The sequence below is a fragment of the Canis lupus genome, chromosome 11, assembly GCF_003254725.2.
Source record: "Canis lupus dingo isolate Sandy chromosome 11, ASM325472v2, whole genome shotgun sequence".
Taxonomy (NCBI): domain Eukaryota; kingdom Metazoa; phylum Chordata; class Mammalia; order Carnivora; family Canidae; genus Canis; species Canis lupus.
This window is the reverse complement of record NC_064253.1, coordinates 38,134,148-38,156,823: the sequence shown is the minus strand read 5'-3', so window position 1 is coordinate 38,156,823 and position 22,676 is coordinate 38,134,148. Positions and strand designations below refer to the sequence as shown.

At 39.3% G+C, this 22,676-nt stretch overlaps 1 protein-coding gene and 1 long non-coding RNA gene across 5 annotated transcripts in view; one reads left to right on the top strand and one right to left on the bottom strand.

Annotated features, from left to right (window-relative positions):
* LOC118350348 (uncharacterized) overlaps window positions 1-17,984 on the top strand; it is a 37,121-nt gene extending 19,137 nt beyond the window's left edge. Inside the window, exon 3 of the long non-coding RNA XR_007414013.1 lies at window positions 15,831-17,984. This is a non-coding gene — a long non-coding RNA (uncharacterized LOC118350348). The remainder of the gene's footprint in view (window positions 1-15,830) is intronic.
* Window positions 1-22,676, bottom strand: part of ADAMTSL1 (ADAMTS like 1) — an 873,193-nt gene that overhangs the window by 23,231 nt on the left and 827,286 nt on the right. For 3 of the 4 annotated variants that reach the window (XM_049116156.1, XM_049116157.1, XM_025431965.3), the window contains 3 exons: window positions 11,490-11,702; window positions 9,466-9,646; window positions 6,627-6,834 (listed from right to left, as the gene is read on the bottom strand). In XM_049116156.1, coding sequence (XP_048972113.1) covers window positions 6,627-6,834; window positions 9,466-9,646; window positions 11,490-11,702 — 602 coding nt within the window. Of the gene's footprint in view, window positions 1-4,303; window positions 4,407-6,626; window positions 6,835-9,465; window positions 9,647-11,489; window positions 11,703-22,676 lie in introns of those variants that run through there. The other variant, XM_049116158.1, reaches the window with a different exon arrangement.

Sequence of the window (22,676 nt, the reverse complement as noted above, 5' to 3'; positions counted from 1 at the left end):
AATAGATACAGGAAAAACATTTCATAAAATACAACATCCATGCATGATAAAAGTTTTCAAAGTGCGTTTAGAAGGAATATATGGAACATAGTTCAACATATTAAAGGCTATGTATGAAAAACCCAGTTATCATCATACTCAATGGTAAAAAAATGAAGGCTTTCCCTCTAAGATAAGGAAAAGACAAAAAGTCCACTTTCACCACTTTTATTCAACATAGTATTGGAAGTTCTGGCTATAAGCAATCAGAGAAGAGAAAGAAATAAAATTGGTAAAGAAAAAATAAAACTCTCTATTCACAGATGACATATAATGCTGTATGTAGAAAACCACAAAGACTCCACCAAAAACTCTTAGAATAAATTCAGTAAAGTTGTAGGATATAAAATGAATACTCAGAAATTGGCTGCATTTCTATACACTGTTAATAAAGTAGGAGAAAGAAAAATTAAGAAAACAATAACATTTACAACTTCACCAAAAAAACACCTTGGAATAAATTTAAGGAAGTGAAAGATCTGTACTCTAAAAACTATGATATTGATCAAAGAAATTGAAGATGACATGAACAATTTGAAAGGTATACCATGCTCATAGATTGTAAGAATATTGTTAAAATATCCATACCACCCAAAGCAATCTCCTTATTAAATGCAATCCCTATCAAAATATCAATAGCATTTTTCACAAAACTAGAATATTCCTAAAATTTGTATGGAACCAAAAAAGATCTTGAATATTCAAAGAATACCCAAATCTTAAAAAACAAAAACACACACACACACAAAAATACCCCAAAGAATACCCAAATCTTGAGAGAGAAGAACAAAGCTGGAGGTATTACAATTCCTGATTTCAAGATATGCTACAAAGCTATAATAATCAAAACAATAATCAAAACAGCACTGGCACAAAAACAGACACAAAGATCAGTGGAACAGATAGATTGGAAAGTTTACCACATCTATATAGGTTAATTTACAGAAAGGATGTAATAATATACAACGAGGGAAAGATAGTCTTTTCAATAAATGGTGCTGGAAAAAGTGGACAGCTACGTGAAAAGATTGAAACTGGGCCACTTTCTTATACATAAAAATAAATTCAAAAGGGATTAAAGGCCTAAATTTGAGACTTGAAACTATAAGACTCTTTAAAGAAAACATAGGCAGTAATCTCTTGGACTTCAGCCTTAGGAATGTATTTATGACTAGGTGTCCTTATTCAAAGAAAGGAAAGTAAAAATAAACTACTGAGATTACATCAAAGTAAAAAAGCTTTGTACAGCCGAGGAAACCATCAACAAAATAAAAAGGCAACCTAGTGAATGGAGAAAATATTTGCAAATAATATATCCAATAAGGGTTTATATCCAAAATAACTTATACAATTCAATACATACACACAAAACACATGAAAAAATGGCAGAGAAGCTGAACAGACATTTTGCCAAAGAAGGCATACAGATGCCAACAGACATATGAAAAGATGTTCAACATCATTAATCAGGGACATGCAAATTAAAACCATAATGAGATATCACCTCACACTGGTCAGAATGACTAGTATGAAAAAAGTAAGAAATAACAAGTGTTGGCAAAGATGTGGAGAAAAGGGAGCCCTTGTGCACTGCTGGTGAGAATGTAAATTAGTCTAACTCTTGTAGAAAACAGTATAGGAGATATAAAAAAATTAAAAATAGAAATGCCATATGATCCAGTAATTGCACTACTAGGTATTTACCCAAAGATCAAGAAAACACAAATTCAAAAAGATATATGCACCTCTATATTTATTGCAACATTATTTATGGTAGCTAAAATATGGAGTTAACTCAAGTGTCCACTGATTGATGAATGGATAAAGAAGGTGTGGTATATATCTATACAATGAAATATTACTCAGCCATAAAAAACAACAAAATCTTGCCATTTGCAACAACACAGCCAGACCTAGAGGATATTATGCTAAGTGAAATAAGTGAGAGAAAGACAAATACCATATGATTCAACTTAAATGTGGAATCTAAAAAACAAAACAAAAACCAGACACTTAAATACAGAGAACAAACTATTGGTTGCTTGAGGGGAGGTGAGTGGAATGATGGGCAAAATAGTGAAGGGGATTAAGAAGTACAAACTTTCACTTGTAAAATATAAAAATCATGGACATGAAAAGTTAATCATAAAGAAATATAGTAAATAATACTGTAATGTATGGTGACAGCTGGTAACTATACTTATTGTGGTGAGACTGAGTCATGTATAAAATTGTGGAATCACTATGTTGTACACTTGAAACTCATATAACATTGTGTGTCTTCTATACTTCAATAATAAAAAATAAAGTAGCAAAAAATAGTGGGCATAGAGGGAATGTACCTCAACATAATAAATAATTCCTATGACAAGCCCCTAGGAAACATCATACTCAACGGCGAAGAGCTGAATGCCTTTCCTCCAAGATCAGAAACAAGGCAAGAATGCCCAGTTTTGCCACTTTTATTCAACATAGCATAGGAAGTCCTAGTCAGAGTAACTAGTCAAGAGAAAGAAATAAAAGGCATCCAAATTAGAAGGGAAGAAGTAAAACTGTCACTATGTGCCGATGACATTTTGTATAGAAAATGCTAATGAGCACCAAAAACCTGTTAGAACTAATAAACCAAAGTTATAGGACACACAATCAATACAAAAAGTCTGTTGTATTTCTAGACTAATAATAAACTATAAGAGAAATTAAAGCAATTTTATTTATAATTGTATCAGAAAGAACAAAATATCTAGGAATAAATTTGTTTTATAAACTGAAAACTATGACATTAGTGAAAGAAATTGAGGATTATGCAAGTAGATATTCTGTGTTCATGGATTGGATGAATCAATATTGTTAAAATGTTCACACTACTCAGCAATCTACAGATTAAATGCAATCCCTGTAAAAACTCCAATGGTGTTTTTCACAGAAATAGAAAAATCAATCTTAAAATTGGTATATAACTGCAAGAGATCCCAAATAGCCAAAACAATTGCCAAAAGCTGGAGGTATTATGTACCCTGCTTACAAACTATTAAAAAATTATAGTAATCAAAACAGAGTGGTTTGGCATAAAACTAGACACACAGTTGGAACAGAATAGAGAGCCCAGAATCAGACCCATGCATATATGATTAATTAATTTATGACAAAGGAGCCAAAAATATACAATGGGGAAAGGACAATCTCTTCAATAAATTGTGCTGGGAAAACTGGACAGCCATATGCAAAACAATGAAATTGGCCTACTCTTAAACCATACACAAAATTTAACTCAAAATAGATTAAGGACTTGAACATAATTCTTGAAATCCTAGAAATCAAAGAAAACATAGGCAGTAAGCTCTTGGACATCTTTCTTGGCAATTACATTTTGAATCTGACATGAAAAGCATATGGCAAATCATATTTGGGCTAATATCTAAAATACGAAAAGAACTTTTGCATCTCAATTTCAGAAAACCAAACAATGCAATTTTAAAAAGGCACAGGATCTGAATAGACATTTTCCTCAAGAAGATATACAGATGGCCAACAGGTACATGAAAATGTGCTCAAGACCACCAGGCATCAGTGAAATGCAAATCAAAACCGCAAGGAGATATTACCTCGTACCTATTAGAATAGCTAGTACCAAAAAAAGAAGAAATAACACGTGTTGGTGAGGATGTGGCAAAAAGGGAACCCTTGTGCACTATTGGTGAGCATGTAAAGTGATGCAGCCACTATAAAAAACAGTATGTAGGTTCCTCAAAAATTAAAAATTGAACTACTCTATTAGCCAGCAATTCCATCTCTGAGTATTTACCCAAAAAAATGAAAACACTAACTTCAAAGGATATATGCATCTCCATGTTCATTGCAGCATTATTTTCAAGAGTCAAGATATGGAAACAACCTAAGTATCCATCAGTGGATGAATGTATAAAACGTGGTACATACACACACAAAGGAATATCATTTATCCATAAAAAGGAATGACATCTTGCCATTATTGATAACATGTGTAGACCTTGAAGGCATAAAAGTCAAATAAAGCAGACAAGGACAAGTACTGTGTGATTTCATATGTGGAATCTAAGCAATGACTCCTCCTCCTGGTTAAAGAGGTGGGGGCTGGGGATTGGTGAAATATGTGGAGGGGGTCAAAGGGTAAAAACTTCCAGTTATAAAATAAATATGTCATGGAGATGTAATATATAGTATGGTGACTACAGGTAATAATACCGTATTAACTATTTTAAAGTTAAGAGTCGATCTTAAAATCTTATCACAAGAAAAAATTTATTTCTAATTATGCATAGTAACAGATGTTAATTAGGCTTGTTGTGGGGAATCATTTTGCAGATGTCAAATTATATGTTGTACACCTGAAATTAATATAATGGGTATATGTCAATTATACCTCAATAAAAAAAAATTCATTATCCAAAGCTCTGCTCAAGTCCTGCCATGTCAGATTTTGCATTTTTAACAACATGATTCACATTAAAGCATGAGACATACTTGCCTAGAGGGTTATAGAAGAAAGGAGATAAGAGTGTTATTTGAGGGGAAGGAAGGGAGAAGGACCTTTTTTTTTTTCTCTTTTAGAAAAAGTAATCACTGAGAAATGATCAGCGTGCACAATGTATGTCCCCTTTAGTGACCTCAGTGGTACAACATAGAAACATCTCCCGTGTGTAGCCAGATCTGTTCCCAATTGTAATTTCACAAACTGTCAGTAAGCCTTGAGGGCCTAGAAGCAAAGCTGCCTTGGGCTGAATGAAAGCTAGCAGAAGTGGGCTTTTCCAGGTAAGGGAAAGATGATATCCCCCAGGCATCAGAGCAAAAAGCAGCTCATGCCTCTTTGATTATGAAGCACATACATTAGGTCACTGGAAATAAAGGCGGGGGGAGGGGGGTGGGGGTCGGTGAAGGTGCCAAAAAGGAGCTGGCTGTTGATTGGCCAGCTTTGAGCATTATATCCCCAGACTCACCTGAGACACAAATGGCTTATGGATTGCAAGTGAATTCTGTGGCCAGAGTTCCTCCAAATAACATTTGATCTTCATTAGAGATGGCCACAGTATATTAACCTAACGGGAAAGTTCCAAGTGATTGTTTTCCAAAGAACATACCTCAGGGTGGGGACAGAGGAACGTGAGTGCAGTAATGTGTGGATAGCCAGTTCCAACAAGTTTCGAGTTGCTAGCTGCCCAAAACATCCAGTCACATTAGTTCATATGGTCACACAAAGAATTAAGAGCCTTGTGGTGGTTTTGGGCTGTCCCAGCAGGCCAAGCTTAATGGCATGTTTCAGACACCAATCACACACTCTGCCTGACTGATCAGAATGATCAGCCTACCAATCAGTGCCAGCCTCTGACAAACAAGAGTTGCTACCATATAGCTGGTGGGCTGGGTACTAGCTGGTCATCAGCCCTGGCAGGCAGCTCATAGATGCTGAGTAGGTCCCCAGTAGGTTTTGAACACAGACTTTGAAAGGAATGGAGCATACACAATTATGTCATTTCCCCTAAGCACCACATTGAATTTTTTTTTTTTAAGTGACAACAACATTCTAAAACAGAGAAGTGGTCAGATGAGTAATAAAACTTCTCTTTGTCTAAATAGAGGGTCTATGTATGGGCACTGGGGAAAGCCTAGACCTCTAATTGCAATGTAGATTCCTACCTGGTGCTACCTGGCCCAGAAATGACATGAGAACAACGGGAAGATGCTTCAGTGCCTCCCATCCCTCTGAGGCTGCTTTGTCGTGGCATAGTGTCTGTCATTGCTCAGGTTTGCTCTTCCCAGGGAGAATCTTCAGTTTGTGTTAATTCTTAAAATCACAACTAAACAAAATTTCCTTTCCAAATGGAGAGAGTCCTATATACCAAAGAGGCTCCCTCCCTACTGGGGTCTAAGGAGCCCCCATTTCTGCTGTGTATTGAGCTAACCTGGGACTTTTTTGGCTGTCCTCTGGTTGAGAATTGAGAAAGGATTTGGTGGTTTCAAAGTGATCTAGCTAGGTTTCAACTCTTCTTGACTTGGAATAGTGGTTTCTCTCCTCTGGCTGCACACCAGAATCTTCTGTGTAGTTTCTAAAACTTGCCCATGCCCTGATCCCACCCCTGAGCAACTGACTTAGAATCTCAGGGAGGTGCAGCCTTGACATTGGCCTTTTAAAGAAGTTTCTCCAGTGATTCTAATTGTGTAGCCCAGTTGAGAACCCCTCACTCAGCCCCCAAATGGATCTCATCAGAGCTTTAAATCATCAACCATAGGACAGCCAGTGAGAAGAAGTGGCCTTACAGAAAATGAGTCTGAAGAAGGGGTTGTTGAGGATTTGCTGATGATCTGAAAAAGGGATGAGCTTGGGAGGAAGGAAATCAATAGGGAAAGTATAATGGCTGTGGGAGGTAGGTTTGTCTTAGAGAATGATCAGAAACTCTAAGCTTTGGGATGAATACTGGACAGGTGAGTTGATTGACAGATGGGATGTGAAGCATGTGAGATCACAGAGGATTTGGCAGTGGTGGCATTTTACTTCCTACTGCGGCAGGGTCTGTACCTTTAGATTTACCTTTCAAATAAAATCCACTCACCTGGCCCCAGCTGGAGAAGGCCCACTCTACACAGAGCTGTTGGTTACAGGCCTGGGTGTCTACTGGCCGTTTGGCGAGTTGTGTACACAGATCATTGGACACAGGGGTGGAGATCCCAGAGGCTTTTAGCTTCTGGCAGGTCACCCGGCGGGTCTGGACACCTCCCCCACAGCTCCGGGTACAGGCAGACCAGGAGGTCACCATCCACCTGGGGAGAGGAAGAAGAATCAGGGCAGGTGCAAAGGTTCAGGCATACACTCTCAGAAAAAAGAACCTGTGCATCCCCTTGTTCTCACCACACAGGTACTAATTCTGGGGCATGGCCCTTTTCATGGTATACATGGAGTGGAAGGCTGAAAATGGTCCCCCAAAAGATCTACATCAGATCCCCAGAACCTAAGAATGTTACCGTATTTGGACAAATGATCTTTGCTGATATAATTAAGGATTCTGAGATAAGATTATTCTACATTATCTGCCTTCACAAATGTCCTTGTAAGAGAAAGAGAAATTGGAAAAGAGGAGGGGACAGTGTGACCACAGAGGCAGAGGCTAGATTAACATGGCTGCAAGTTGAGGGATGCCTGGAACCAACAGAAGTTGCAGGGTTTGAGAAAGTTGCAAGGGGTGCAGCCCTGCTGACATCATGATTTTGGACTTCCAGCCTTCAAAACTGTGAGAAAATAAATTATCTATTCTTTTCAGCCACCATGTTTGTGGTAATTTGTAATGGTGGCCACAGGAAAAAAATACTCTTTGGAAATTGACTGCACAGGTGCATCTTGAAAAAGCAGTCTGAAGAGGGCCAAGTTCCCTCCGGCTCTGTGGAGCAGTGTCCCACCTCCATGAGTCACAGTGCACAGGTCTGATGCCTCCTAGAGGGCTGCATATGTGGAAAATGTCGTTCTCAGGATGTTAGGTTCCAACTACAAATTTGGATGCTCAGAAGTGAGACTGACCAAGGCTGTGCAAATGGCTTTTCTCATAAAGCCAGGCTGGAACTGGGGAAACACTCCTAAATCCTTGGTCCAGATACAAACCCGGAGGAGTTCCCTGTGCATATCTGCACTGTGGGCTAGTTCTCAAAGAGAAGGGGAAAGGGGGACAGTTTGGGGGAGATAGAAGAGCTTTAGGGCTTTCCAGACATTTTATGCAATCTAGGGAAAAAGATAATTCTTGGGTTTTAATACTTGAGACAAGGTTGATCTAAATGAAATGGTTGAATGGCCAGCTGGGTCAAAGCAGGACTTCTCAGACTATTCAGAGACAACCAGGGTGACACCTGTTTGTGTTCAGATAAGGCTGCTGAGGTGCCTGAGAAGCCTGGCAGGGACACACCAGTCAAAGATGAACCTGTGGCCACTTCCCGGTCCAGGAGCACCACATCTGGCTCTTGGGAGAGACAAGTAGCAGAGCCAGGGAGCGAATTCCTTTTGGATCTGGATCTGTGACTTATTTAGTTTGGTGGAACTTCCCTGCTGCATTTGCCCTGGAGAGAGATGACTGCATGCAGATCTCCAACCCACAGGAGCAGAGCCACTTAGGAAGCAGGCATGAGGTGTTACAAAGCTCCTGGGGGCACTGAAATCCAAGCAGACATGGCCATTATTTCATTTGCAGAAGTAAATGAGGCTGATTGACTCTGACCATCACCACGGCAAATCAAAAAGTCCTTGGCATGTCCAAGACTTCGTCTTCATTTCAAATAGCTTGGCGAGGGCAGTCTTCCAGCCCCATATATCCCCGGTGAATGTCAGGCCTGCATTTCAATCAACTTTTATTTCCAAATATACATTTCAGCAATTTTTCAGGAGCTGGGGTGGGGGGTTTGAGAAAGGAGAGGTATGGCTATGTTACAGTTCAGGAAGGGTATAAAAGGACATTAATCATTCCCATGGAAACCTTCCCGTCAGCAAGTCAAACTGCTGATATTAATGAGCGTGTTTCATATTTCATTGAGTCTCTCCTGGTTTCAGCTGCTCCTTATGACTCAGCTGGCAAAACACAAAGCGGTTGCCTAAGTAGTGTAGGAAAGTCCCACGGATGGGTAGGAAGGGGGCACTGCAAGGCCCAGCCAAGTCCCCCCAGGCTCTGGATGCCATACCGGTGCCAACTCTAAGTCCATCCATTATCCCTTTAGCTACTGTCTGCAAAGTGGGGGTAGGGTGCTCTATGGGACACCCGGCTTCTCAAAGCTACAAGAGGCAGACACAGCGGTGGGTGTCACTCTGGGGCCAGAGGCAGAGAATGCATATCCAACATGGAGGCAACTATGGAAAATGAAGATTTATTTTGACTTTAGCAGGATGCAACCCTTTGAAGAAAAAAATTGGACAAGACTTCCTCACCTCAACCAGAGTACCGATTAGCACAATTTTTGAAGTTAGAAGAAAGAGGAGGGACTGGGGTAGAGGCCAGGAACCCCTATCCCCTCAGGACCTCAACTACAAACACAGTTGTCATCTCACAAACAAATCAGAGAGCAAGCTTCTTACTGCAGGATGCGAGCTAGGGCTGGCCAGGGCCTGGGATGCCCCTGCTCCCTGAACAGAACCTCTCAGGCACTTGGGATGCCCCGGGGAAGCCCTTAGCCTGAGTGGTGAGGACAAAAACTGCCCAGGGAGGAGAGCCATTCTGAGGGGTATCTTCTGTAGGGTGGAGAGACCTGACAAGTCTGTGCCTAGAAAAAAGTGCCTTGGATGGCAGGCCCCCTTGCTGGCACAACATGTCTCTTCCTGTGCAGTGCTGGACCAAGGCTAGCCACTGACTTGGCTAAAGGTTGGGGCCAACTTTGGGGCCCAGCTTTGGGGAGGCCTAAGCCAGCATCTGCTACACTCACCGAGAAGGGCAGTCTCTCCGGTTGCAGGCGATGGGCTGCACAGCAGGGCGCACCTTCCCTGCGCAGTGAGTGGGGTTGACCTCTGTGCTGTTCAGGAGACACCTCAGGCGGGGCTGCTGAATGCCCCTGTTACCACAGGAGGCCGAGCAGGTTGCCAGTCTGTCCACAGACCACCAGTAATCTGTCATAGAAGGAGAATCAGAGGTGAAAAGAAGATTGCATTATTGCCTATGTTCTGTGGGCATGAGGAGCTCTTATGAATGAGACTCTGTCCTTGAGTGGGCTTCATTCCCAGCTTAGGCAGGCAAGTGGTATGGTGTCCAGGAGCCTCTGGTGGCTTATCCATAAAGCGAGTACAAAACCCCTACCTTGCAAAGTCGTGAGGGCTGGGTATAATGAAAGCAAGGGCCTAGCCCGGTGCTGGCACATAGAGAGTACTTAATCAGTGGCTGTAGTCCCTATTTTTAAATACATTTCTAAAGTATTTTTTCTTTCTAGTGGGTCACCAGTTGGACTTTCTTTTCCAACAAAGAGCTACAAAAATATCAGATACTTAACAGTCATATTTATATGTGTACATTTGAGTTGGACTTTGTAAATGTTACCAAAAAAAAATAACCAAAAAAACAAAAAACAAAAAACCAAAAACCCCAGCCTACCCAGAGAGTCCTCATTTATATGAGATTATGACGTCAGGAAGAAATTCAATTTCTTAGAATTTTCTATTTGGGGGTCTGGGACTCACTGGTAGGAAAGCTGTTAAAAATAACTGTGGGCTGGTAAACTGGGAGTGCTTATTTGCAAGGTCGTATATTACAAATCTTGCAGATAGGCACTGGCTTCTGGTTTTCAGCAGAGAATGGCTGGTTGGCAAGAAAATGGAACATTTACTTTCCTGTCTGGAAAGCCAAATGGCAGGGGAGGATGCTTAAAGGGAAAATCCATTTGCTCAGAAAAATCTCCCTTCTCATGTGCTACATTGGTGCAAAATTCTGTCCCTTCCCAAAGAATCCTTCATTTTAGAATGCATGCAATAGAATTTTGCTTTCCCTAAAAATAATCATAAATAGGCCACAGGTAGAAATAGCTCATGGAGCGCTTGAAAGCCTCACTTAATTTCTGAAGGAAGGCCCAGTTTGGGTTTGTTTCTTACTGTTTTAGGCCCATTCACAACTCTTTCTTGGTATAGCTAAAGCCAAGTCTCTGCCAAGGGCTTTTTAAAAAATTTTTTTTTTAAATTTAAATTCAATTTGCCAACATACAGTATAATACCCAGTGCTTGTCTCATCCTCTGCCCTCCCTAATGGCTGTCACCCAGTCACCCCATCTCCCACCCACTCTCCTTCTGCAATCCTTTGTTTGTTCCCAGAGTTAGGAGTCTCTCATGGTTTGTCTTCCTTGCTTATTTTTCCTCCCAAGGGCTTTCTCACCTGCCCGTGTTCCTAGAAAGTTAATGCACGAGCCACACAGTCTGTTTTTTGATGGGGTCACAGAAAGGTGCCTGCAAAACACTTAAGCACGTGACTGCAGCTGAAGACTCTTTAGCACGATAAGGAGGTACTGGTACCAGCTTGATTCTCCGGTAGAGGAGGCAATAACCAAGCAATTCAGATCAAGAGGTTTTTTGTTTTTTTTTAGTCAAGCCAACAGAGAAAATGTGTATGCATTAGTTTAATAGGCTACTTTGCACACATGCGTACGTGAAATTCTTATTAAACAAACAAAAATGAAACTCTTTTGGCTTTGATATATCAGTGTTTCCTTGGTCCTCAGTGGCAGCAATGTTATGAAGTAGAAGGAACTGTTTATGAAAGCAGCTCTGATTTTTCCAGAGTCTGCTGGGATGGTGCCTGGTGGCTCTTCTGAAGGGCCTCATCATATGGAAACATGGTTCAGCTTTGATTTTCATGCCCTAGGAACCACTGAAATCAGAAATCACTTTGTTTCATTTGAGAATTAGATTCTCAGGTGGACTTTCTCATTCAAGAAATAAACCCGGCAGCAGAGCCTGAAGGATTTCTTACCTTGGATCACTAAAGAGGCCTTCTGTACGAGTATTCCTGCCTCATTCTGAGCAAGGCAGCTGAATTCCCCTTGAGACCCGCCACTAAGATTTGCAACCTGGAGAATCTGTCCAGCTGCCAAGATATGATGTGTCAGTCCTGGGACAGTGGCAACTGGCTGACCACCATGGAACCAGGTGATATTGGGGGTAGGGTGGCCTTTGATGGGACAGCCTAGAAGGAGAGGAAGAGAGAGAGAAGACATTAATAAAGTGAAACGGGATATACACCTGATGAGTTGTTTTAGTCTCTGTGGCTTAGAAGCCATGCATACAATGTAGTCTCTACCTATGGCACTTTTTGTATGCTTGCCACTTCCAAGCCAAAGGATGTTTCTACCCAGGAATTTTGGGAAGGTGACTATTATTCATTCAGTTAAGTAAAAATTCTTAGAGTACACAAAGTACCTATTTCTATATCCTCGTACTAACATTTTTAAAAATGAAGGAATTAATATTCACTCACTGAACATTTTTCAAGTTAATTAGTTCCTATACTGTTTTTATACTAAGAGAAATCAGTTCTTCAAATGCAGCGAGTTGGAAAAAAATTCTATGTAGTAATAGTTAAGAATCAAACTTTAATTGGTTAAGGTCTAATATTTGCCACTATTTTACTGTTTATGTGATTTTCAAGCCTAAGTTTTTCAACAGAATCTAGGAAAATACTTGTTTTTTTTTTTTTTTAATTTTTATTTATTTATGATAGTCACACAGAGATAGAGAGAGAGAGGCAGAGACATAGGCAGAGGGAGAAGCAGGCTCCATGCACCGGGAGCCCGATGTGGGATTCGATCCCGGGTCTCCGGGATCGCGCCCTGGGCCAAAGGCAGGCGCCAAACCGCTGCGCCACCCAGGGATCCCTAGGAAAATACTTGTAAACATTGATTTCATTTTTCTGTCAGTTAAGAACCTTGGCCTTCTAACAACTCTTACCAAGCATTGGACATATACTTATCTTCATAGTCACTGAACATATTTTGATATATTAAAATTCTAAAATATTAAACTTACATACTATGTCTACCCAGGCTTTTTTTTTTTTTTTAAAGATTTTATTTATTTATTCATGAGAGACACAGAAAGAGAGGGACAGAGACACACACAGGCAGAGGGAGAAGCAGGCTCCATGCAGGGAGCCTGATGTGGGACTCGATCCCAGTACTCTGGGATCACGCCCTGAGCAAAGGCAGATGCTCAACCACTAAGCCACCTAGGCATCCCTCTACCCAGAATTATTAAAGTAAACTAATTGCAATTGTGAGAAAAAACTAATTTTCTCTAAATTCAGAGTACTTGCTGAATTTGCTGTTGTGTCTTCCACAACTTATCTTCCACAGAAAATTTATTTGGATGTTTACTTTTTATTTTTTTTTATTTTAAATTTTAGGTAGTTAACATACAGTGCAATATTGGTTTCAGGAGTAGAATTCAGTAATCCATCACTTACATACAATACACAGTGCTCATCATAACAAGTGCCCTCTTTAATACCCATCACTCATCTAGCACATCCCCCACCCACTCCCTCCATCAACCCTCAGTTTGTTCTCTATCATTAAAAGTGTCTTATGGCTTATTTCCCTCTCTCCTTTTTTTCTTCCTCCCTTCTCATATGTTCATCTGTTTTCTTTATTAAGTTTCACATGAGTGAGATCATATGGTATTTGTCTTTCTCTGACTTATTTCACTTAGCGTAATATACTCTAGCTCCATCCATGTCATTGCAAATGCAAGATTTCATTCCTTTTAATGGCTAAGCAATATTCCATTGTATATATATCACCTCTTCTTTATCCATTCATCAGTAGATAGGCATTTGGGCTCTCTCCATCGTTTGGCTATTGTTGATAATGTTACTATAAACATCGGGGTGTGTTGCCTCCCTTCGAATCTGTATTTTTTGTATCCTTTGGGTAAATACCTATTAAGTAGTGCAATTGCTGGATCATTGGATAGTTCTATTTTTAATATTTTGAAGAACCTCTACATTGTTCTCTATAGTGGTTGCACCAGCTTGCACTCCTACAGCAGTGCAAGACGGTTCCTCTTTCTCTGCATCCTTGCCAACACCTGTTTCTTGTGTTGTTAATTTTAGTCATCCTGACAGGTGTAAGATGGTATCTCATAGTGGTTTTGATTTGTATTTCTCTGATGATGAGTGATGTTGTATCTGATAGCCATGTGGATGTCTTTTTTGGAAGTGTCTATTCATGTCTTCTTCTCATTTATTAACTGAGTTATTTATTTTTTGGGTGTTGAGTTTGATAAGTAGCTTTTGGATACTTACTCTTTATCAGATATGTCATTTGCAAATATCTTCTCCCTTTCTGTAGGCTGCCTTTTAGTTTGGTTGATTGTCCTTTTCTGTGCAGAAGGTTTTTATCTTGATGAAGTCCCAATGGTTTATTTTTGCTTATGTTTCCCTTGCCTCTGGAAATGTGTCTAGCAAGAAATTGCTATGGATGAGGTCAAAGAGGTTTCTGCCTTTGTTCTCCTCTAGGATTTTGATGGTTTCCTATCTCACATTAAGGTCTTTCATCCATTTTGAATTTATTTTTGTGCATGGTGTAAGACAGTGGTCCAGTTTTATTCTTCTGCATGTGGCTGTCCAGTTTTCCCAGCACCATTTGTTGAAAAGACTTTTTTCTACTGGATATTCTTTCCTGCTTTGTCAAAGATTAGTTGAACATATAGTTGTGGGTCCATTTCTGGGTTCTTTATTCTGCTCCATTGATCTTTATGTCTTTTTGTGCCAGTACCATACTGTCTTGATGACTACAGCTTTGTAATATAGATTGAAATCTGTAATCATGATGCCTCCACTTTTGTTTTTCTTTTTCAGAATTACTTTGGCTATTCAGGATCTTTTGTGGTTCCACACAAATTTTAGAATTATTTGTTCTAGCTCTGTGAAAACTGCTGGTGGCATTTTGATTGGGATTGCATTAAATGTGTAAATTGCTTTGGGTGGTACAGACACTGTAGCAATGTTTGCTTTTCTAATCCATGAGCATTTGTGTCCTCTTTAATTTCTTTCCTAGGTATCTTATTATTTTTGGTGCAATTGTAAATGGGATCAATTCCTTTCCTTGATTTCTTTTGCTGCAGCTTTGTTACTGGTGTATAGAAATGCAACAGATTTCTGCACATGGATTTTATATCCTATGACTTTGCTTAATTTATGTATGTGTTCTAGCAATTTTTTGGTGGAGTCTTGGGTTTTCTACATAGAGTGTCATGTCATCTTCAAATAGTGAAAATTTGACTTCTTCCTTGTCAATTCAGTGACCTTTACTTCTTTTTGTTGTCTGATTGCTGAGGCTAAGCCTTCCAGTACTATGTTAAGTAGTAATGGTAAGAGTGGACATTCTTCTTGTCTTGTTCCTGACCATAGGGGAAAGGTTCCTGACCACAGGGGAAGTATCACTGAGGATGGTATTAGCTATGGGTCTTTTGAATATTGGGGGAGACACTGTTAGAATTTGTATAGGATGCAGAATTAACACAGGAAAGGTCCTTAGATATTGTCTAGCCTTGTGAGAAAGGAGGAAACGGAGGCCTTGAGATGTTAAGACACTTCAAGATCAAGTGACATGCCTTCTGATTCCTTACCATGTGTTCTTTTCCTCATGCCTGCTACCTGTTCAGCTGCGCATCAGCAGTTTTACCTAGGCACCTTGTTATCTTCTTCCTTTGTCTGCTCATTCTTTTTGCACCCCCCCCGCCCCATCTATCCCCCTCCCTTTTTACATTTTCATAGCAATTGTTTCGTTGAAGTGCTTATAGCAGACTACTTTGAAGAAGGGCCCTGGAAAAATAATGCTAAAACTGACTATAAGAAGTTCAGTATGGAATATCATTGTTACAGAACCCTGTTCTTTATTCCTCCCTGTATTTTTTTTTTTTTTTATTCCTCCCTGTATTGACTCACTTTGCCATGTAACTTTGCAGTGGCCTTTGATGATAGGTGGGCTGTACTTTCCCACCTCCTGATTTTGGGTTTGGCCATGTGACTACTTTGGCCAATAAAATAAGTCAGATGTTATACTAATAATATGAAAGAGAAATTAAGAAAACAATTCCATTTATAATAGTATAAAAAAGAATAAAATACTTAAGAATAAATTTAACTGAGGATGGAAAACGTGTACACTGAAAACTATAAAATGTTGCGGAGACTATGTTATATTCATGGATTAGAAAAATTAATATAGTGAAGATGTCAATACCCCAAATGAACTATAGATTCAGTATAATCCCTATTAAAATCTCAATGACTTTTTCCTTTTTTTTTTTTCAGAGATAGAATAATCCATCTGTAAGTTTATATGGAATCTCAAGGGATACTGAATAGCCAAAATAATCTTGAAAAAGAAGAACAAACTTGGAGGTTTCATACTTCCTGATTTCAAAACTTAGTATAAATCTACAGTAATTGAAACATTACAGTACTGGCATAAAGACAGATAGACCAATGGAATAAAATAGCCCTCAAATAAAGTCTTGCTTATATATGCTCAAACAACTTCTAACATGGATGCCAGGACCACTTAATGTGCTGGGAAAATGAGATATCTACATGCAAGAAAATGAAGTTGTAGACTTACCTCACACCATATACAAAAATTAACTCAAAGGGATCAAAAACTTAAATCTTAGAGTTAAATGTATAAAACTCTTTTTTTAAAAAAATATTTATTTATTCATGAGAGAGAGAGAGAGAGAGAGAGAGAGAGGCTGAGACACAGGCAGAGGGTGAAGCAGGGCTCCATGCAGGGAGCCTGATGCGGGACTCATTCCCGGGACTCCAGGATCATGCCCTGGGCAGAAGGCAGGCGCTAAACTGCTGAGCCACCCAGGGATCCCCCAAAACTCTTAAAAGGAAACATAAGCAGAAGCTTCATGATATTGGATTTGGCAATGAGTTCTGGGATATGATAATAAAAGCACAGGGCAACAAAAGACAAACTGGACATCATCAAAATTGAAAGTTTTTGTGCATTCAAGGACACTATCACCAGGGTGAAAAGGCAACCCACAGAATGGGAGAAAATATTTGCAAATCATAGATTTGGTAATGGATTAATGTCCAGAATATATAAAGAATTCCTACAACTCAGTAATAAATATAAACAGCCAAACTAAAAAATGGGCAAAAGACTTGAATAGACATTTCTCCAAAGATATAAAAATGGCCAATAAGCACATGAACAGATGGTTAACATCACTAATTGTTATAGAAATGCAAATCAAAACCACAATGAGATATATATCACATCCAGTAGAATGGTTATTTAAAAAAATAAAAATGACAACAGAAAATAACCAGTATTGGTGAAGATGTGGGGAAATTAGAATTCTTGTGCATTGCTGGCGGGCACGTAAAAGGGTGCAGCCACTGTGGGAAACAGTATAGAGGTTCCTCAAAAAATTAAATTACAATTACCATAATGATTCAGTAATTCCACTTCTGGGTATATACCCAAAGGAATTGAAAGCAGGGACTTGAATAGCTATTTGTACAGTAATGTTCATAGCATTATTCACAATGGCCAAAAGGTGAAAACAACCTGAATGTCTATCAGTAGATGGATACATGGATGAACAAATGTGACATGTATGTATGATGGAATATTATTTAGCCTTAAAAAGGAATGAAAGCATGATATGTATGACAACCTGGATGAACCTTGAACCATTAAGTGAAAGAAGCCAGATGCAAAAGGACAACTACTGTATGATTTCACTTATATGAGGTACCTCGTATAGTCCAATTCATAGAAGAAAGAAACCAGAATAGTGATTACCAGGGGCTGGAGGAAGGGGAGCATGGGTAATTTTTTTTTTTTTTTTTTTAATGGGTACAGAGTTTCAGTTTGAGATAAAAAGTTCTGGAGATGGAAAGCGTGATGGTTGCACAATGATATGAATATAATTAATGCCATTGAACACTTAAAAATATTGAAAATAGTAAATTTTATGTTATGAGTATTTAACCACAATAAAAGAAATGAGGCAGATGTGCTAGTATACCAGTTCCAAACCTAAACCTCAAGAGGCTGTGTATTTTTGCTTGTGATCATGTGCCTTTGCTATCACTGATAGAATATGCTTGGACTGGCCTGATGATCCCAAGAGGGAGTTGAAAGAAATGTGGAGAACAGCCAAATTCACCCCAGCCAAACTCAGTTTAGATCAGCTAAACTTAAGATCAGTAAGAATAAATTACTGCTATTTTAAGCCACTGAGTCTTATTATTGTTATTATTTCTTAATGTGGTGATAGCTAACTGATATATTTAGGGAGAAGAAATTTCCACAATTCCCGTAGGCCATGGATCCAAGGCTTGGGGTAGGGCAGACTTTCTACCTGTGTGCTGATCACCTGTATCTTCCTATTCAGATACATAGGAGGAGCAGGTTCCCTGCATGCTCCTGGTGGCATCTAGGCATCTCTGTGGTATAAGGTCCATGGTGGTATCATTTTACTCCTGTCACAAAATCGGATAAGAATGACCTTAGGGAGAAGTGTATAGAAATCAGTCGAGGATTTCTTGGGAGCAGCAGTATCCAGCCCCCTCCAAATGTACCAAATGTAGTCTGGAATCAGATGCTGAAATCATTTTCTAATAAGAGGCAGGAAAGCTACATTTATTTAGGCAAATAGCATGATTTAAAAAGTGTAGCTTGAAACCAGTATAGCTTTTCAGACTTACTTAAATAGGCCAATGTATGTCTCAATCACATCTGCTTTGAAGGAAAAAAAAAGGTGTCATATACTGTTAAGATGTTGGTTCCAGGAATCATTCTGTTTGGTCAATGGGGACAAGAACCCTGGTGAGGCTATATTCTAAATTGATAAATAAGAATCTTGCTATTTCCAAGGAAACATGAGATATTTGGCAAGGAAATCTCTTATATTTAGCCCTAATCTTCAATTTTCCAACTCCATTAGGATTGATTTTCTGACAGAGTTTTTAAGCAGAAAAAAGAGCAGTAGCAGCCTCAGGCTGTTTTATATGGCGGATGAAGTTACTTACTGGGAGCCAGGAATCCTAGTCAGCTAAATAAGAGGTTCATTTGCATAACAATTTACATTTATAATCCTCCCTCCTTCTTGGAATCAGAGGCAATAGTAAGCAGCCAGGACATCTCTCTTGGCCTATCTGGATCTTAGGTCTTGGACATGTTCCTAGGGCCTTCCAGCCTGGTGCTCCCAGTGTGAATGAGATGGGGCAGAGTTCCTTCCAAAGCTAGGCATGAGGGCTGCCATGACACGAAATTCCTAAAACTCAACTTGAAAAAGATCTGCGAGGAGCAGTCACTGAAGTGGATGTCTGATCAGCGACCTTCCCAGTAATGCCTCTCATTCTGAAACCTATCGGGATCAAGATCACTTTTGTAGAAAGTTTTAAAAAGAAAAGCAATTTTGTTACTTTCAAATGCATTGACTCAGATTCATTACTCTCAAAGAGAATGCTAGATTTTGATAGGGTTTTCTGGTTTCAGTTTTCTAATCTGTAAGTGAGAGTATTAAATTAGTCAGTGGTTTTGTAACTGATAGTTCTCTGAGGCCCTAAGTGTCTGCAGAAGTATCTGAGGAGGGGCCTTTGAGAGGGAACCTGCATGAAGTAAGGGCTTGGGGGCCTCTCTTACCATTTCAATCACAAAAGAATATATTGGGCTTCTGTGTGAGGAGATTCCACAATTGATAATCACTGAATTAGATGATCTTTAATGTGCTTTTAAGATTCCTAGATTTCTCAATATCATCTTAGACTCATTATCCTCATCCCTCTTCTTCCTGCCCCGAGATAGCCAAATTGCCAAGGGTAAAATAGACCAATCTATATTGCTTTGATCAATGTGTAGTGAAACTGAACTATGCCAATGCAAAGCTCATGGAAGAGATGTTATATATGAAGGCTATTTAGGACTAAGGTAAACTGAGACCAGGCATAGAGAGTAGGAAGGGGAGGGCAGCCTAGAGGAAGCAGTGTGAACAAAGGTACAAAGACAAGAAAACTTGTGTGGCTAGAAGAAAAGACTAGTTGACTTGGCTGAAACATAGAAAACATAATGAGGTTGGCATGGTATGTGGGAGTTGCAATAAAGAGGATCTTGACAGCCAGAATCTAGTCTTTTGGGAGCTCCTGTAGGTTTCTGAAGAGAGGGAGTGATCTAATCTAGGTTGGCTTTAGAAAGGATATTAAGGTAGTTCTTTACAAGATACACTGGCTTGAGAAAAAGATATATAATTCAGTTCAGATGTGGTAAGAAATGAAATATATTTGCAGAGGTAGCTCTGACAGGATGTGAGGAGGAGAGAGATGAAGAAAATGAGGAAAAGCCTTTAAGATTGGAACACTAGTGAGACTATTAACAGAAATAGGTAAGCCAGGAAGAGAAGCTATTGCTTATCTTCACCCCTGGAGATAGAGGAGTTTAGTTTTAAGCATACTGACTTAAAGGTTGTGATGGAACCACAGTATAGAAAAAATCCATCAAGATGGCAAAGATAAAAATGTAAGTAAGTCAGAGATATTAACTAGAAACAAAATTTGGGAACCATTTTCATAGATTTGTATGGATGAAGTCTTCAATGAAAAGAGATCAGGAAAGTCTCAGGACAAAACAGTGGGGGAACTCCAGCATTCAGTGATTAAAGGAGGTATTAAAGTAGTCTGAAAAGAAATGGCCTAAAAGATAAGAGGAAAATTGAGACTATGTGATTTCATGGAAATCCAGAAAGGGGACAGATGAAAGAAACTAGTTGTTAAGAAATAAGCAATTAGTAAGAATTTGTATGTAATGAATGAATAGCTTCATTTGTTTATGAAAATAACTGAATAAACAAACATTTTTCCCACAATCCTCCCAACTCCCTGCTCAGGCAATAGGTAAACTCATTCTAACTAATTAAAGCTAATTAATAAAATCAGAAATAGAATCAATATATCATTCAATGCTATGCACACCCATTTGTTGAATTTAAGAGAAGATTTATCTCTGGGTGTTGAATATTTTTTTTATTATTTTTTTATTTTTTGGTGTTGAATCTTTAGAAGTGAACCAACATCCACAACCTGATAACATGGGTTATTAAGAAGATAAAAAAATTAAAGAGGGTGAATAAGAATGCTTCAAATGTCACAAGAACGGAGTAGATCATGACCAGAAAACTCTTAAAACAACTTGACTGGGATTCTAGCTTCCAGTAATGGTGAATAACTTGGTTGGACTAACCTTCCTACAAATAACAATCATAAAATCTAAACAACAAGCCTCATTAAACATTATAAAAGCACTGAAAAGTGACCAAAACCAGTGACAGAAACAGGAGGGGAGTCTATCCTAGAAACTCAGGAACTGCAACAAGTGTCATTTGCCAGCTTGTAGCTTTCTACCCGAGGAAATTCCTCAAAGCCCACTCAGGGAGTTGGCTTAAAAGGCCAGAGGAGAGTCTGGAGGGTCTTAGAACAGCTGAAAAGTTAAGGGGGAAAATCCTGGAAGAGTCACAGGGAGAATAAACCTCAAAATCTGTATCAATCCTGCCCAAACTGTTAGTAGACAAAATGCAGGGGACCCAGCAAAAGAAGCAGCTAAAAGCTGAAAGAACAGAGTAGAAAATACACTTGTGTTCACTGCAGGGAAGACACAGGTTGGACTTTGAGTTCAGCTAAGTTAACTGTCCACTTGAACAAGAATAAACACTCTTAGGGAACATAACAGAATCCTGAGTCTCTACAATAGACCATTTATAATGTTCTGTATACAATAAACATTAGACAAGAAGAAATGTGACCCATGAATTCTCTGGTGCAAATGTTTCAATGAGTAGAGTGATTTTAAAGCAACTGTGATAAATATGTTAACAGGCTTAAAGGAAAATACACTCATAATAAATGAACAGATAGAGTATTTCAGTGGAGAAGTGGAAACTACAAAGACAAATGCTGGGGCTGAAATGTACAAGAATGAAAAATTCACCAGATGGGCTTAACAGAGAATTGGAGATGGCATGACCGTTAGTGAACTTACAGCCTTTAAGGGTATATTAGTTTCCTAGGGTTGCCATAACAAAGTATCACAAACTAGGTGACAAAACAAATTTATTGTCTCACAGTTTTGGAGGCTAGAAGTCTGAGATCAAAGTGTCAGCAGTGTTAGTTCCTTCTGAGGGCTGTGAGGCATAATCTGTTTTATTCCTCTTTTCTAGCTTCTTGTGCTTTGCTGGCAACCTTTGGTATTCCATGGCTTATAGATGCATCACTCCAATCTCTGCTTTCATGTTCACACGGAGTTCTCTCTTGAGCATCTCTGTGTATAAATTTCCCCTTCTTGTAAGAACACCAGTTAGATTAGAACCCACCCTCATGACCTCATCTTAACACCATCATCTACAAAGACCTTATTTTCTAAAAAAGATTTTATTTATTCATGAGACACACACACACACACAGGCGCAGAGACACAGGCAGAGGAAGAAGCAGGCTCCATGAAGGGAGCCCGACACAGGACTCCATGATCATGCCCTGGGCCGAAGTCGGCACTAAACCGCTGAGCCACCCGGGCTGCCCTACAAAGACTTTATTTCTAAATAAGGTCCCATTTATAGGTTTACAGGCACAGAGGGTTTGGAATTTCAATATCTTTGGGGGGGACATAATTCAAGTCCTAGCAGAGGACTATCCCAAGCAGAGCACAGCAGTCTGGATGAATTGATGAGATAAAGAACAGAGTTGAAGAGGCTGAGGCAGCTGGAAGTTGTTGAGAATTTTGGAGATAAGAGTGCTACATAGAAGAAGTCTGCATATCCAGAAGTCTGCATAAATTCATGCTGATAATTTGCTCAATGAAAGATGTAATGCACAGAGTGAAACTCTCTAAGACTGAACAAAGACCAACTAAGTAGGTAAGCTTAATATTTCCCAAAGCTCAAATAGGGCTGGGAGACCTTCAAGTTCAAGACCAGCTAGATTGGAATATCCTTGATCATCTGGGGCATGCAATAGAGGCCCTAGAAGGGCCCTAGAATAAACACTACTTCAGAGCTGCCCTAATCATGCTTAAATAAGAATCCTCAAAATGATAAAATTAAACGTTGAATAACTTGACCGCTTAACAGAACAATATCCAGCAATCTA